This window comes from Erythrolamprus reginae, chromosome 12, assembly GCF_031021105.1.
Source record: "Erythrolamprus reginae isolate rEryReg1 chromosome 12, rEryReg1.hap1, whole genome shotgun sequence".
In the NCBI taxonomy this organism is placed as follows: domain Eukaryota; kingdom Metazoa; phylum Chordata; class Lepidosauria; order Squamata; family Dipsadidae; genus Erythrolamprus; species Erythrolamprus reginae.
Genome location: NC_091961.1, coordinates 29,251,992 through 29,269,250, shown reverse-complemented (window position 1 = coordinate 29,269,250; position 17,259 = coordinate 29,251,992). Strand labels below are relative to the sequence as shown.

Below are 17,259 nucleotides of genomic sequence, written 5' to 3'. Positions count from 1 at the left end.
TCCGTGGAACTGCTTGCCTCTAGAAGTTGTGAATGCTCCAACACTGGAAGTTTTTAAGGAGATGTTGGATAGACATCTGTCTGAAGTAGTGTAGGGTTTCCTGCCTGAGAAGGGAGTTGGACGAGAAGACCTCCAAGGTCTCTTCCGACTCTGTTGTTGTTTTGTTAGTCCTTGAGTCTTCTGCCAGGCTCCTAAAAAGAAGGAAGAAAGAGGGTGAGAGTGAGCTACCTTTTGCATCGTAAAGGGCTGATTTGTGATTTGTATGAACCCCAAAACCAAGAGGCTGTGTGAGAAATTCACTCAACTTTTTTCTTTAATGGATAGAGTAGTGCGGTGGCCTAGAGGCGGAACTCTTGCCTTACAGTCAAGAGGCTGTGAGTTCGATCCTAGGTAGAGGAAGTTATTTTTCTCTTTGGGCACTCTGAGAATATATATGCTGAACCAAACTTTGCATTGGTGACAGGAAGGCATCTGGCCCGTGATGACAAATTAGGACAAATTTGAGGACAATTATAAATATTTTGGAATATTACGAAGCACTATGAAGTGATATAGAAGTCTAAGTGCTAATACTAACTGCTATCTGGATTTACTTAATTATTTACTTACTTACTTACTTATTTTTATTAGATGGAATCTCGTGAGTTAATTTCTCCTTTATCATGAAAAGAGCTTTATCTCACCTTTGTTGCAAAGGGCATTCTGGTGCAAATTCACCCACTACTCCTCCACTGGTACAGCACAATTTTCTTTATTTTCTGACGGAATGGCGAGGTAGTTGGAACTAAGGAACAAAAATGATATTATTTGCAGGAGAAGCCTAAATACACAGGTGTGCTTTTTTTTTTAGCAAGCTGGTTGCTTGCTAAAAAAGACTGCTTCTTTATTGGTGTGTGCATATCATAGAAACATAGAAGTCTGACGGCAGAAAAAGACCTCCTGGTCCATCTAGTCTGCCCTTATACTATTTTCTGTATTTTATCTTAGGATGGATCTATGTTTATCCCAGGCATGTTTAAATTCAGTTACTGTGGATTTATCTACCACGTCTGCTGGAAGTTTGTTCCAAGGATCTACTACTCTTTCAGTAAAATAATATTTTCTCATGTTGCTTTTGATCTTTCCCCCAACTAACTTCAGATTGTGTCCCCTTGTTCTTGTGTTCATTTTCCTATTAAAAACACTTCCCTCCTGGACCTTATTTAACCCTTTAATATATTTAAATGTTTCGATCATGTCCCCCCTTTTCCTTCTGTCCTCCAGACTATACAGATTGAGTTCATTAAGTCTTTCCTGATACGTTTTAGGCTTAAGACCTTCCACCATTCTTGTAGCCCGTCTTTGGACCCGTTCAATTTTGTCAATATCTTTTTGTAGGTATAAATATATATATATATATACAGTATATCATATATATCAGGTATAAAATATCCAGTGCTAAGATCTATCTATCTATCTATCTATCTATCTATCTATCTATCTATCTATCTATCTATCTATCTATCTATCTATTGGATTTGTATGCTGCCCCTCTCCGTAGACTTGGGGCGGCTAACAACAGTAATAAAAACAGCATGTAAATCCAATACTAAAACAACTAAAAACCCTTATTGTAAAACCAGACATCCATACAAACAAACATACCATAAATAAATTGTAAAGGCCTAGGGGGAAAGAATATCTCAGTTCCCCCATGCCTGACGTCAGGGGTGGGTTTTAAGGAGCTTACAAAAGGTGAGGAGGGTGGGGGCAAGATGTTTATTAGTAGTGGTGGTTGCATTAAATAAGTGTGTATAAAGAGGGTGTTGTGTTACATTATTCGCAGGGACAGAACAGTTGGTTGTAAATGAACACACCTGTTGACCAACAGAGGGCCCTGTTTCCCACGTTTCAATCATTTCCCTGGCTTTTTTTGTACCAGCTTGGCCAACAATGCCAGTAGCTGCAAACTTAAATACACGTCCTTGTACATTGCAATGAACAAACTCCCTTCTCTTTCTGGCTGCAGTAGAGAAATAGGTACATCTTACAAGGGATCTGAATGCTGATAGGTTGGCCAATCCTTAGTCATAACAGCCTGAACTACTTCTCCATTCCCCCCTCCCCCCCGCTGCTAAAAGGCAATTCTTTCCTTTCACGCTTCCTGAGATGCCCAGATTTTTTCCAAAACTCACGCATTTTCCTGAGCGGTTTCTTCTGCTTTGGCGACTTTCCGGTAGCAGTAAACCATCTCGACCAGGAGCCACAATGTGAGGAAGACCAAGAGGATATACATCGTTATTGCAGAGATGAGTGCTGTTAAGTCTCTTCCAGCTGTAAGAGGAAGGGGAGATAATTCCAGGACTGATCCCGATGATCCTTGTGAAACCCCTCTCGGGCAATCAAGTGTGTGGAGCTTTGCTTTGCAGGAGTCCAGCTAGGCAGAGGCAGCGCTTATGGGCCAGGCCAATGACCCTAAAACAGTGATGGAGAACCTATGGCACGGGTGCCACGGGTGGCACGCGGAGCCATATCTGCTGGCACGTGAGCCATTGCCCTAGCTCGGCTCCAACATGCATGTAAGTGCCAGCCAGCTGATTTTTGGCTTGCACAGAGGCTCTGGGAGGGTGTTTGGGCTTCCAGACAGGCTCCAGAAGGGTGGGAGAAGGCAGTTTTACCTTTCCCTGGCTCCAGAGAAGCCTTTGGAGCCTGGGAAGGGCGAAACAAGAGCCTACTGGGCCCACCAAATTATTTATTTATTTATCTATCTATCTATCTATCTATCTATCTATCTATCTATCTATCTATCTATCTATCTATCTATCTATCTATTGGATTTGTATGCAGCCCCTCTCCGGAGACTCGGGGCGGCTAACAGCAATAATAAAACAGCGTACAATAATAATCCAATACTAAAAACAATTAAAAACCCATTAATATAAAAACCAAACATACATACAGACATACCATGCATAAAATTGTAAAGGCCTAGGGGGAAAGAGTATCTCAATTCCCCCATGCCTGGCGGCAGAGGTGGGTTTTAAGTAGCTTACGAAAGGCAAGGAGGGTGGGGGCAATTCTAATTTCTGGGGGGAGTTGGTTCCAGAGGGCCGGGGCCGCCACAGAGAAGGCTCTTGCCCTGGGTCCCGCCAAGCGGCATTGTTTAGTTGACGGGACCCGGAGAAGACCCACTCTGTGGGACCTAACTGGTCGCTGGGATTCATGCAGCAGAAGGCGGTCCCTGAGATAATGTTGGGAAACAGACAGTTTCTGGCCTCCAGAGGGCGTCCGGGCATTGGGGGAAGCCATTTTCGTCCTCCCCAGGCATTGAGTCATGAGTGTGAGCTCTTTCGGTACCCAAGGAAATAAAGGTTTGCCATCACTGCCTTAAAACATTGCCTTGATTAAGCTGGCCTGGCCCCATGTCAAAAGAGGGCCCTAAACATGGTAGCCTATGCCTGCCTAACTGAAAACAGGCTCCACTGAATTCAGTGTGACTCACTCCCAGTGATGGGCTCCTATGGGTACGGTCAGATCTGCAGAACCAGTAGAAAAATATTGAACTTTTCTCCTTTTTTTCCCTTCTGTGCTCTGGGTATGTTTTTCCTATCGCAGTAAATGAGGTTGAACTTGTATAATTTTGGAAGAACTGTGTGTGTGTGTGGATGTGTGTACATACACATATAGGGGACACAATCTGAAGTTAGTTGGGGGAAAGAGCAAAAGCAACGTGAGAAAATATTATTTTACTGAAAGAGTAGTAGATGCTTGGAACAAACTTCCAGCAGACGTGGTTGGTAAATCCACAGTCACTGAATTTAAACATGCCTGGGATAAACATATATCCATCCTAAGATAAAACACAGGAAATAGTATAAGGGCAGACTAGATGGACCATGAGGTCTTTTCCTGCCGTCAGTCTTCTATGTTTCTATATAGTAGATAATGTCTATTTTGTGCCTGTGTGTAATATCTATGTGTGTAATATGTATGTATACAGATGGCATATATACATAGAATCAGGGGTGGGGTACTGCTTGGACGGGGGAGAGGGGCACACACAGTGGGGTAGCGAAAATGGAGCTGCACCCCAGAGCACCCAATTTGCACTGAAAGATTTTGAAAGAAAATGCAAGGGGTCCTACATAAGCCATGCCAATAGTGTGGTAGTAAAAATGTTGGTAGCCATTCACTGCTTACTCCCAGGGAACAATAATAATAATTTAATAATTTATTAGATTTGTATGCCACCCCTCTCTGAAGACTCGGGGCGGCTCACAACATAGCAATAGTACAAAACATTACAAATCTAATATTAAAATTTAAAAAGTTAATTAAAAAACAATATAACATAATCAGTATCATAAAATCATCAATTACGCAATCGTGCACACTCAACTCAATTTGTCGTACTACAGAGGTCAGGTAACTGCGAGAGCAATCATGGGCTTCCCAAGATATGCCCATGTTACACCAACACTCTGCAGTCTGCATTGGTTGCCGATCAATTTCCGGTCACAATTCAAAGTGTTGGTTATGACCTATAAAGCCCTTCATGGCATCGGACCAGAATATCTCCGGGACCGCCTTCTACTGCATGAATCCCAGCGACCGGTTAGGTCCCACAGAGTTGGCCTTCTCCAGGTCCCGTTGACTAAACAATGTCATTTGGCAGGACCTAGGAGAAGGGCCTTCTCTGTGGCAGCCCCGACCCTCTGGAACCAGCTCCACCCAGATATAAGAGTTGCCCCCACCCTCCTTGCCTTTCGCAAGCTCCTTAAAACCCACCTCTGTCGTCAGGCATGGGGGAATTGAAATTTTCCCTTCCCCCTAGGCTTATAGAATTTATACATGGTATGCTTGTATGTATGATTGGTTCTTTAAATTGGGGTATTTTAGATTGTTTTTAATATTAGATTTGTTTACATTGTCTTTTTTATTGTTGTTAGCCGCCCCGAGTCTTCGGAGAGGGGCGGCATACAAATCTAATAAATGCAAATACAAATACAAACTGCATAGAGCAGCCTTCTCCAAGGTTGCTTACAGCTTATAATAAGTAAAATAATAAATATGAACACTAAAATAAATATGAGCACTAAAATATTAACAGAAAATACAGTAGTCCCTCGCTATACCACGCTTCACCTACTGCGGCTTCACTTCATCGCGGGTTTTCAAGAAATATTAATGAGAAAAATCATTTGCGGATCTTCGCTGGTTCGCGGGTTTCTGAGGAAGTCGATCGGCAGATTTAAACAGCCCGCGGAACTCGATCAGCAGGTTTTTCAAAAATATATATATCTAAAATTGTAAATACTGTATTTAAATACTGTATCTAAAATAAATACTGTGTGGGAAGGGTTTATAAACACTTAAAACAACGAAAACTTACCAAACAATTACAATATAAATACTTAAATAAGTACTATCAGTCAATAAATTCCCCATCGCGGATGTCACCTATTGCGGCCGGGTCTGGAACGTAACACCAGCGATAGGTGAGGGACTACTGTAACCGAGAAGCACCGACTTCAAGGCTTGAGCAATGACCGACCCCTTGTATTATCTTACCAGCCTTCATCACGGTGAGACGAATCAGGGTCGAGCTGGTGAAGATGGGCCGGTGGGTCTCAAAGAGGAATTCCCGGGTGACATTACAGGTGTAAACCCCTGAATCGTTGAGTGAGATGTTTAGCACCGCGATGGAGACGTCCTGCATGTCTGCACTCCCGTTCCACTCCAGCCGGCCCTGTAAAGGACTCTCAAGTTCCCGTTTCTCATTGTTGAATTCGTAGATCTGTAAAATTCCAGGGGGGAAAAGGGAGATGTCAACTTTAGCAATAGCGCTTTGACCAGTAATGATGGACTTTTTTTTTTTGCTTGGGTGTCAAAAGGGTGCACAGATGTGCAATAGCGCGGGTGTATGTGTGTGCTCACACCTACAATACAATGCCCTCCTCCCTGTGCATGCATGCACAATTTCCCACACTGCTCTCCCTGAGCATGCGCCCAGGCCTCAATGAAGCCTCCAGACGTTGGTTAGCCCGTTGGGCCATTTTTTGCCCTCTGGAGGCTTTCCTGAATCCTAGGAAGGGCAAAAACAGACTCCCGCACTCTCCTGAATGCCGAAAATCCCATGCATGTTGAAGCTACATAGGGCAATGCCTTGCATGCCCTCAGATAGGGCCACACATGACATAGGTTTGCCATCACGGACTTAGACATATATATAACAATAGCAATCAGACTTATGTACCACTTCACAGCCCTCTGTAAGCAGTTGAAAGAGTCAGAGTCTTGCACCCACAATCTGAGTTCTCATTTTAATGACCTTGGAAGGATGGTAGGCTGAGTCAACCTTGAGCCGGTCAGGATCGAACTGCTAGCAATTGGCAGAATCAGCCTGCAATACTGCATTCTAACCACTGGGAGGGAAGGAAGGAAGGAAAGGAAAGGAAAGGAAAGGAAGGAAGGAAGATGGTGAGGAGGAGGAGGGGAGGAGGAGGAGGAAGGTAGGGAGGAAGGAAAGAGGAGGAGGAGAAGGAAGGAAGGAGGGAGGAGGAAGAGAAGGAAGGAAGAGAAGGAAGGAAGGAAGGAAATAAGGAAGGAAGGAAGGAAAGGAAGGAAGATGAGGAGGAGGAAGAGGAAAGGAGGGAGGAAAGGAGGGAGGAAGGAAGGAAGGGAGGAAGTAAAGAGGAGGAGGAAGGAAGGAGGGAGGAGGAAGAGAAGGAAGGAAGGAAGGAAGGAAAATAGCAATCGCAGTTAGACTTGTATACCACTTCACAGTGCTTTCCAGCCCTCTCTAAGCGGTTTACAGAGTCAGCCTCTTGCCCCCAACAATCTGGTTCCTCATTTACCATCCCGTAGTACTTTACAAAACTTTTTGGCTGGTTTACAGTGTCAGCATTACTTGCATATTTTACAACTGGTCTTAAGTGTGAGGACTGGTCATAAGCCACTTTTTCAGGGTTGTTTTAACTTCAAACAGTGGCAAACTGAATGGCTATTTTTTTGAATACTTCTCAGTGAAATGTTGGAATTAGGCAGGACCATGATTGATCATTGATTGACTTTCCCAAATCTTCTCCTTGCCTGAAAAAAATGTGCACCATATTTCCAGCAATCCCTGAATTTGCAGTTACTGTGTAGGTGCTTAGCCCAAAGATTACCAATTGTGCTTAGTGGCTAATAATTTTCTAGGTCAACCTTTGCCGTTTCTAAAAAAAGGGGAGGATAAATACAACCCCCAATCCTTAGGGATTTACTTAAAATATGTGAAATATGTGAGCCTCAGATTAGCCCCATCACGAAAATCTCTTTAAAAAAAAAATCAGCTCTACTGAGATTAAACCATTTCCAGCAACTTTCTCCGATCCTAACTGGGAAATTAAATTATTAAGGGCAGCTGCCCTCTCCAGTGGTCAATCTCATATATGGTCTCTGAACCCAGGAAATACTGAAACTTCCAGAAAGCAGGGCACATCACCTCTGTATATTCATTAAAATACAGAGGAATCATTGAGTCTGTAGTCTGCACCTCTATAACTGTCTGGTTTGGTTCTGCAACCCAACAAGACCGACCCAGACTTCAGAGTATAATCAGAACTACAGAAGAAACAATGGCTGCCAACCTGCCTTCCACTGAGGACCTGTAGACTGCAGGAGTCAAAAAGAGGGCTGTGAAAATATTTACTGACCCTTCGCATCCGGGACATAAACAGTTTCAACTCCTACCCTCAAACTGTCGCTATAAAGCACTGAACAGAAACACAATTAGACATAAGGATGTTTTTTCCCCGAACGCCATCACTCTGCTAAACAAATAATTCCCTCAACACTGTCAAACTATTTCTTAAGTATGCACTATTATTACTACTAGTTTTTTCTCATCATCCCTATCACCCATTTCTTCCAACTTATGACTGTAAGTTGTTGCTTGTATCCTTAAGATTTTTATTAATATTGATTGTTTCCTGGTTGCTTATTTGACCTCTATGACAATCATTAAGTGTTGTACCTCATGAGTCTTCACAAACATATATTTTCTTTTATGTACACTGAGAGCATATGCACCAAAGACAAATTCCTTGTGTGTCCAATCACACTTGGCCAATAAAGAATTCTATTCTATTCTATTCTATTCTATTCTATTTTCTCTTCCCTTCCCTTCCCTTCCATTCCATTCTATTCTCTCTACTCTACTCTATTTTATTCTATTTACTCTGCTCTGCTCTGTTCCATCTCAACTCATCCCATTCTTCATTCCAAAATCTATTCTATTCTATTCTATTCTATTCTCTCTTCTCTTCCCTTCCCTTCCATTCTATTCTCTCTACTGTACTCTATTTTATTCTATTTACTCTGCTCTGCTCTGCTCTGTTCCATCTCAACCCATCCCCTTCTTCATTCCAAAATCTATTCTATTCTATTCTATTCTATTCTATTCTCTCTTCTCTTCCCTTCCCTTCCATTCTATTCTCTCTACTCTACTCTATTTTATTCTATTTACTCTGCTCTGCTCTGCTCTGTTCCATCTCAACTCATCCCATTCTTCATTCCAAAATCTATTCTATTCTATTCTATTCTATTCTATTCTCTCTTCTCTTCCCTTCCCTTCCCTTCCATTCTATTCTCTCTACTGTACTCTATTTTATTCTATTTACTCTGCTCTGCTCTGCTCTGTTCCATCTCAACCCATCCCATTCTTCATTCCAAAATCTATTCTATTCTATTCTATTCTATTCTCTCTTCCCTTCCATTCTATTCTCTCTACTCTACTCTATTTTATTCTATTTACTCTGCTCTGCTCTGCTCTGCTCTGTTCCATCTCAACCCATCCCCTTCTTCATTCCAAAATCTATTCTATTCTAGGCTTGGGGCATGATATAACTGTCCGATAGCATTTGAATGTTGGAAGATCTGCATTGTTTTCCCCAAAGCATTTTCCCATAACTGCAGAATCCACTTTTTATTTTGACCAACCAAGTATTAGTTGTGACAAGATTAATTAAAGCAATAAAAGGATTGGGGGAAATCTGCAACCCTTTGCCAAAACAGACTAGAAAAATACAGGCAACCTTCCCAAAACAGCTCTGCCTGTACAAAGCATCTTTAACTATATAAAACTGTTTGAACTGAATCCTTTGCTCCTGGGTGCTTCTTTGCTCCAATCCGGAGTAGAACAGATCAGATATTACCTATCGTTTCATTTGCCACAGTTGTTCTATTTTATTTTGAGGTCTTCATGTTATTATTGTTGCTTATGGATGTCCTAAGTAAATTATTATTATTATTATTATTATTATTATTATTATTATTATTATTATTATTAGTCAGTACAACACAGCAAACGAGATCACTATGCTGGATTTCGTATTTCATCACCAGTCGGGCGCTTCCCAAGCACCTAGGACTGCGCGATGTAGCGGCGAATTATGTTTGCCGATCCCAGTAAAGCGGCCTTTTGCAGTTGACAGGTGGAGATTTTGTCAATTCCGATGGTTTTCAAATGTCCGCTGAGATTCTTTGGCACTGCGGCCAGTGTGCCAAGTACCACTGGGACCACTTTCACGGGCTTATGCCAGAGTCGTTGCAGCTCTATTTTTAGATCTTCGTATTTCACTAATTTCTCTAGCTGCTTCTCCTCAATTCTGCTGTCTCCTGGGATTGCGATGTCGATGATCCATACTTTCTCTTTCTCCACGATCACAATGTCTGGTGTGCTATGCTTCAGAATTCGGTCAGTCTGAAGTCGGAAGTCCCACAGTAGTTTTGCTTGCTCATTTTCGACCACTTTTTCGGGCTTATGATCCCACCAGTTCTTTGCCACTGGTAAATGGTAGTTCTGGTACAAGTTCCAGTGGATCATCTGTGCCACAGCATCGTGTCTATGCTTGTAGTCAGTCTGTGCGATCTTTTTGCAGCAGCTGAGTATGTGATCGATTGTTTCATCTGTTTCTTTACAGAGTCTTTGACAACATTTGTTCTAATGGCCTGTTCTTGTGCTGCCAGTATCAGTCCTTCTGTCTTTATTTTTCTGTGTTGTTTATTATTATTATTATTATTATTATTATTATTATTATTATTATCATTATTAATTAGATTTGTATGCCGCCCCTCTCCGAAGACTCGGGGTGGCTCTTATTCACATGAACACTGTGTTCATTCTATTTTTACACCCACATCCCCACCCCCACCAACAAAAAGCCAAATTCGATTTGCATCTGTTTTCACCTAAGGCAGAATGCAGATCCCTCCTTTCTCCATTATTACATTTTTTTTTTTGCCACAGCAACAATTCTGTGATGTTAATTTGTGTTGGCTTGCCCAAATCCACCCCATGGGCTTGTAAGGGCTCATGAGGACGGATTCGAATCTCAATCTCTGCAGATTTAATTCATGGCTCCTATCCCTATCACACATCTACCCTTTATAAAGTTGGTTTTCCGCCCCCCCGCTGCCCCCATCTCTTTGTCAGAACACCTTTGACAAATAGGAGTAGCATTCTACTATAAATGCATTGGTATCATGCCCTGGATTTCCCAGAGAATAAAGCACAGCCAGAAAACTGATACGAATCCCTTTATTGGCACCAACTTTGCTCCCAATGTCCCTTTTACTCTCCAGCCTGGAGAAAAGATCTCCCACAAAACTGTAGACACTCCAGTCCAAATGCTGTAAACAGAATGATTGCAAAAAATCACTCCAGCAGGGCGAGATAATGAGTCCCAGATGGGAAGAATAATTCCATCAAGACAAGCATGGCACTAATGCAGAGGGCACAGAGGAGCACCAGGATTGCAGGCCACACTCTCAACACCAGATGGATTCAGAGTTTGTTTCCGACAAATGCCCCTCCCAAGTGCCTCTCCTTTAAACTCCATCCCCAGGTGTGCCTTGTGAAGGCAATTGGGGCCGTTTCCTTCCTTGTAAGCCACACAAAGCAACCCAGGTTGCTCTCTTCTGCATTCTTCCCTGTGTGCCCTAGGATGAGAAGGAGGTGAGCCTCGGTCTTCACCTGGAGCCTCTCTGCCCTACTTTGCCCAGGTTGACTTTGCCCTTTTCCAGTTTCCTCTACAACCAATGGAGCCACTCTCCGGCTCTCTGTGAATTGTTGACTCTGACAGAGATATGACAGATCTCCACTCATCCTTCTACAACCCTAAAGATTCTCCTAATGTTTATGTGAAATCTGCAAACTTTTTCAGACCTTGTTCCCATTTCCCCCGCACATCTCCTGCGGCCCACACAATTAAGGTACAGAAGTAATCACTCACAGCTACATCTTGTCCTCCTTCGGGCTTGTAGAACCACTTCACCACGGTGTTAGCAGAAACCTCTTCTCGCTTCATGCAGGAAATGCACATGAGTTTCATGCGCGACCCCTGGACGGCCTCTGTCTTTGAAGGGACCTCGACGCAAACGGAAGAACAGATGCCCGCTGGATAAGGATGGAAACGATGCAACAATGCAGTTTGAAGGTAGGGAAGATGTGCAGCCAAGTCAGAAAAGAAAGAAAAAGGAAGATAAATGCACAAGATGCAGGAAATTACTATATTTTTCGGTGTATAAGATGCACCTTTTCACTTTAAAAAGGCACTTAAAAATTGGGTGCGTCTTATATACCAAATGTTGCTGAGGCCACCCGACAGCCCTTGGCTTGTCTTAAAGCTGTCAAGTTTGAAGACCTTTGAGTTAGGGGTCAGGAGTGCAAGGGTCTTCAAACCTGGCAATTTTAAGGCTTGTGGACTTGAATTCCCATTTCTGAGCTAGCATGACTGGAGGAGGAATTCTGGGAGTTGAAGTCCACAAGGTTTGAAGCTGTCAGGTTTGAAGTTTGTAAAAAGTATACATGGGTTTTAAAAGTATAGATTAGATTAGATTAGATTAGATTTATTGGATTTATATGCCGCCCCTCTCCACAAACTCAGGGGGGCTCACAACAAAGTAAAAACAATACATAATAGCAAATCCAATACCCACCAATCCAATTACAATTTTAAGCTAAAAAAATCATTAAAAACAACCCCAGAATATTAAAAAAACACACGCATACAATCAATCGAACACCAAAACAACATGGGCAAGGGGGAGATGTTTCAGTTCCCCCATGCCTGACGGCAGAGGTGGGTTTTAAGGAGTTTGCAAAAGGCAAGGAGGATGGGGGCAATCCTAATCTCAGGGGGGAGCTGGTTCCAGAGGGTCGGAGCCACCACAGAGAAGGCTCTTCCCCTGGGTCCCGCCAGACAACATTGTTTAGTCGATGGGACCTGGAGAAGGCCAACTCTGTGGGACCGAACCGGTCACTGGGATTCGTGCGGCAGAAGGCGGTCCCGGAGGTATTCTGGTCCGGTGCCATGAAGGGCACGAAGGCCATGAAGTATACATGGTTGTAAAAAGTATTCTGCTACACTGGTATTTTATTAAACAATATAATATTAAACCATTTGGTTCAGAATACTTTTTTTCCTTGTTTTCCTCCTCTAAAATCTAGGTGCATCTTATACACCAGTGCGTCTTATGCACCGAAAAAATATGGTACATGCTGCAGAATTTGTTTTTCTTACCGAAGGAGAATAAAGCTTTTCATTTACTGTCGATGTACTTGAAGAAGGATTAAAAAGTAAGATTGGAAAAGCTTCCTTTTTCCAGATGATCCTAGACTATAATCTATAATAAGAACTAATTTTGGACAGAATTGGGTAAATCTCTTCAGAACCGATGGAATCATCCAGGGACATTGAAGCACAGGAGTTCAGAATAGATACTGTATTTTCAGAGTCTAAGACACACCTTTTGCTGAAAATCTGAAAAGAGGCTGAAAATTAGGTGCATCTTATACTCTGAACGTAGCCTTTTTTGAAGCTTATTTTTCAGCAATAAATAGGCGCTAACAATTTCCCCAGCTTTTACTTGCAGGCTCTTTCATTTGTACTCTCTGCAAAGAATGTTTTTCCAGCCCCAAGTGTTTGCAGGCTTTTGTTCCATTGCACTACTTGCTCCAAATAAGTTTCTTTCCAGCCCTAACCAGGTGCTAACGATGTTCCCAGCTCTTACCAGCTTGCAGGCTCTTTCATTGTTACTCTCTCCGAATAAGGTTATTTGAAGCCCTAACCAGGGGATAAAATAATGTGCTGATGCTGACCAGACTAAGGATGCTAGCCAGACGAATGACTGAATGAATGGATAGGTAGGTAGGTAGGTAGGTAGGTAGATGATAGATAGATAGATAATAATAAATAATAAATAAAAAGTCTTCAGAGAGGGGTGGCATACAAAACTAATAAATCTTAATCTTAATCTTAAAAAGAAAGAAAGAAAGAAAGAATAAGAAAGGAAGGAAGGAAGAAAGATAGAATGAAGGAAGGAAAGATGAATGGATGGAAGGGAAGAAAGAAAGAAGGAAGGAAGGAAAGAAAGAAAGAAAGAAAGAAAGAAAGAAAGAAAGAAAGAAAGAAAGAAAGAGGGGCGGCATATAAATAGATAAATAGATAAATAGATAAATAGATAAATAGATAAATAGATAAATAGATAAATAGATAAATAGATAAATAGATAGGATAGATAGATAGATAGATAGATAGATAAATAGATAAATAGATAAATCAATAGATAAATAGATAGATAATAAATAAATAAATAGGTGCAGCATCTTATAGCGACCTACATTTCCATTTGCCAAATCTTTTTCCTTTTGCCCGAGCACAGCACTTTTCAAGCAGAGCGCAGCACTTTTTGAGCCTTTTCAGCTTTCTCGCAAGGATTTGGGGTTGTGACATTTGAGGAGACAATATGGCATAGAACCGCAGAAGGGATGTGGGTGGTATACAGTCCTTGGGATTTTTCCCCCCTTTGAAATTCCCTTTCACAGAGTGTGGAATCGAGGTTGCTTTGTATGTGTCGCTTTGTTATTACAGGCTCCGTAGCCCTACGGGGGCAGGATTGTGATTTCTGTGGCATTCAGCATTTTGAGGTCAACGGGTTCAAATGTGGCCATGGTTATTGTTGGGACCCTCCGGGCAGTGAGTAGCCATCTAGTTCCAACTGCTGCTGCTTGAAAAGGAAGAGAAAAGTGACGGTCTGGAGAGAGGCAAGAAGGAGGGGGAGACGAGGAGGAGAACCAAAGAGGAGGGGCTGTTAATCTATCTCTTTTCTATCCTCAGGAAACCTGGGTGAAACTGTCGAGATTTGAAACAGAAAGGAAGACAAATGGACTTTCCCATTTCTGTTGCCGCAAAAGGTGGAGTGGTTGAGCGAGAAGGGGAAGCAAAGAGTTTCGGGGAAGGATAAAAGATGGGCAGGTGCTAGGGGCATTTATTTATTTATTTGATTTTCCACCTTGCCCTTATACTCAATAAGTAACTCAAGGTGGTGAAGAAGTTTCATTTCTCTTCCTTTCTTTTCTCAAAACAATGACCCTGTAGGTCAGGCTGAGGTAGAATAATTGGCCCAATCATCCAGTGGCTTTCAGGCCTAAGGCAAGACTAGAACTCACTATCTCCTGGTGATTGGCTCAAAGTCACCCAGCCAACTCTCATGCCTAAGGCTAGACTAGAACTCACCATCTCCTGGTGATTGGCCCAAAGCCACCCAGCCAACTCTCATGCCTAAGGCTAAACTAGAACTCACCATCTCCTGGTGATTGGCTCAAAGTCACCCAGCCAACTCTCATGCCTAAGGCTAGACTAGAACTCACCATCTCCTGGTGATTGGCCCAAAACCACCCAGCCAACTCTCATGCCTAAGGCTAAACTAGAACTCACCATCTCCTGGTGATTGGCCCAAAACCACCCAGCCAACTCTCATGCCTAAGGCTAAACTAGAACTCACTATCTCCTGGTAATTGGCTCAAAGTCACCCAGCCAACTCTCATGCCTAAGGCTAAACTAGAACTCACCATCTCCTGGTGATTGGCTCAAAGTCACCCAGCCAACTCTCATGCCTAAGGCTAGACTAGAATTCACCATCTCCTGGTGATTGGCCCAAAACCACCCAGCCAACTCTCATGCCTAAGGCTAAACTAGAACTCACCATCTCCTGGTGATTGGCTCAAAGTCACCCAGCCAACTCTCATGCCTAAGGCTAAACTAGAACTCACCATCTCCTGGTGATTGGCTCAAAGTCACCCAGCCAACTCTCATGCCTAAGGCTAGACTAGAACTCACCATCTCCTGGTGATTGGCCCAAAACCACCCAGCCAACTCTCATGCCTAAGGCTAAACTAGAACTCACCATCTCCTGGTGATTGGCCCAAAACCACCCAGCCAACTCTCATGCCTAAGGCTAAACTAGAACTCACTATCTCCTGGTAATTGGCCCAAAGCCACACAGCCAACTCTCATGCCTAAGGCTAAACTAGAACTCACCATCTCCTGGTGATTGGCTCAAAGCCACCCAGCCAACTCTCATGCCTAAGGCTGGACTAGAATTCACCATCTCCTGGTGATTGGCCCAAAGCCACCCAGCCAACTCTCATGCCTAATGCTAGACTAGAATTCACCATCTCCTGGTAATTGGCCCAAAGTCATCCAACCAACTCTCATGCCTGAGGCTGGACTAGAATTCACAGTCTCCTGATTTGTAGCTTGATGCCTTCACCACTAGACCAAGCTTGCTGAGAATTGACACCAACTTCACAGTGGCACATACTCCAAATTGGGGTGGAGGGTAGAGTCATTAGCCTGGGGTCCCATTTCTACAAGGGAACCTTTGTGTCACTAGAAATGGACTCAGACCCAAGCTAACGTGGGGTTTGGGGGTAGGTGAGTGGGTGTTGGGTTCAATTTCTTTACAGACGAGAATCCTCTGTGGAGTTTAGCCCTACCAGATGTAACATTCGAGAATCCTCTGTGGAGTTTAGCCCTACTAGATGTAACATTCGGTCACTGTATGAGCTAGCAAGCCAACAACAAACAGAAGCCAAACCAAATACTTTTGGATAAAAGCTGTTTGAGAAGAAATCAAACAGAAAAAAACACATTTTTGTAACGGTTGTGTGTGTGTGTGTGTTTAAAAAGCTACATTGCAGGAGGAAGGACACAACCAAGAGGTTTAAACCTTCCAGAATTGAAAGGAGAAGGATTAAAACTCAAAAGGAGGCGGAGTAGCTGCCTAAGAAAAATCCTGAAACTCTTCGCAGCCCCCCGCCCCCCTTCTGGTTTCCTGCCTTGCTTCTCCTCCCATTACCGCCTTCACCTACCAAAGCCAACTGCTACACCCCGGAGTTGCCTGTCCGATTTCCAAGTGAGAAAACAAAACGCCACAAAACAACAGGCTGCTTTTAATTACAAGCCGCGTAAATCTCACCATAGCAGCCTCTCTGGTCCCCGAGGAGCGACGGAAAGGCAACCGATCCGTGGCCTCCCAACTGTCACTCCCCCCCTTGCAGGCTCCTGCCTTGCCCTGGCCAATCCAGCCCTCCCCCATCGCCCACTCCCCACCGCGCCCCGTCTTTCCACCAGGGCTCCCATTGTTCGGGAAGGAGGCGTCCCCATCCCCGCACCTACCCCAAAGCGCCGCCAGCAAGGTCGAGGCGAAGGCAACCTTTGTCAACGCAGCCATGATTCCTACGGAACTTGGGCAGACGGGGGTCTTCTGGGGAGACGGGGGGAAGCGCTCAACTGGAGATCCGGGAAATCCGGGCAGGGCAAAGGCTGGGCTCGACCCAGAGAAGAACGGATTGGACGGCTGAGCCGTAGGGGAGCGCGCAACCGCCGGCGATGGAGGCGCGATTCAGCACCACGGAGAGCGCCGCCTTTAGAGACTACCGGTCCAATGGTGCACCCGCTGCTTCTCCGGGGCTCCGGCGCCGCGCCTGATGGGCACCAAACCCCGATCCCCTTCTCCCCCTCGGGAGAGGCGGCTTGGCTTGAAGGGGACTCCGCGCCCGATGCTGCTCCAGCCCGACCTCCGACGCCTGGCGCTGCGCGAAGACGCGCTTGGAGAGGTTGGAGATGGAGCAACCTCTTGGCGTTTAGGGTGGAGTAAGGGGAGGTAGAGGAAGCCTCCCTCCCTCCCCCGTGGAAACATGCGCAGAATTGTCCTTGGCAAAAAAAAAAAAAAAAGCAGGCACGCCCCCCTCTGCTGAACCCGCGGCTTCCCTCGCCTTGCCAGCCCGAGGGGCGAAGCTGCTGTTGAGCGCGCCGCGCGCAAAGTCGGGCGCGCCTGGTTGCCCGATCGCCTCTTTTCTACAGCTGGGCGGAGAAAGCGGGGCTTTCTAGGAAACCTGGCGCTAGCAAGAGAGGTTGGGGAGCGTTACTCTGCCAGCAGCAGGTGGTTCTG

The 17,259-nt window shown here is 44.2% G+C and overlaps 1 protein-coding gene across 1 annotated transcript; it reads right to left on the bottom strand.

The window, feature by feature from the left end:
• Positions 1 to 720: 720 nt before the first annotated feature.
• SCN3B (sodium voltage-gated channel beta subunit 3) lies at positions 721 to 16,539 on the bottom strand. The gene is made up of 5 exons (XM_070765235.1): positions 16,485 to 16,539; positions 11,256 to 11,419; positions 5,551 to 5,776; positions 2,175 to 2,313; positions 721 to 784 (listed from the first exon to the last, which is right to left on the bottom strand). The coding sequence occupies exons 1-5, from the start codon at positions 16,537 to 16,539 to the stop codon at positions 721 to 723; spliced, it is 648 nt and encodes a 215-aa protein (XP_070621336.1).
• Positions 16,540 to 17,259: the final 720 nt, after the last annotated feature.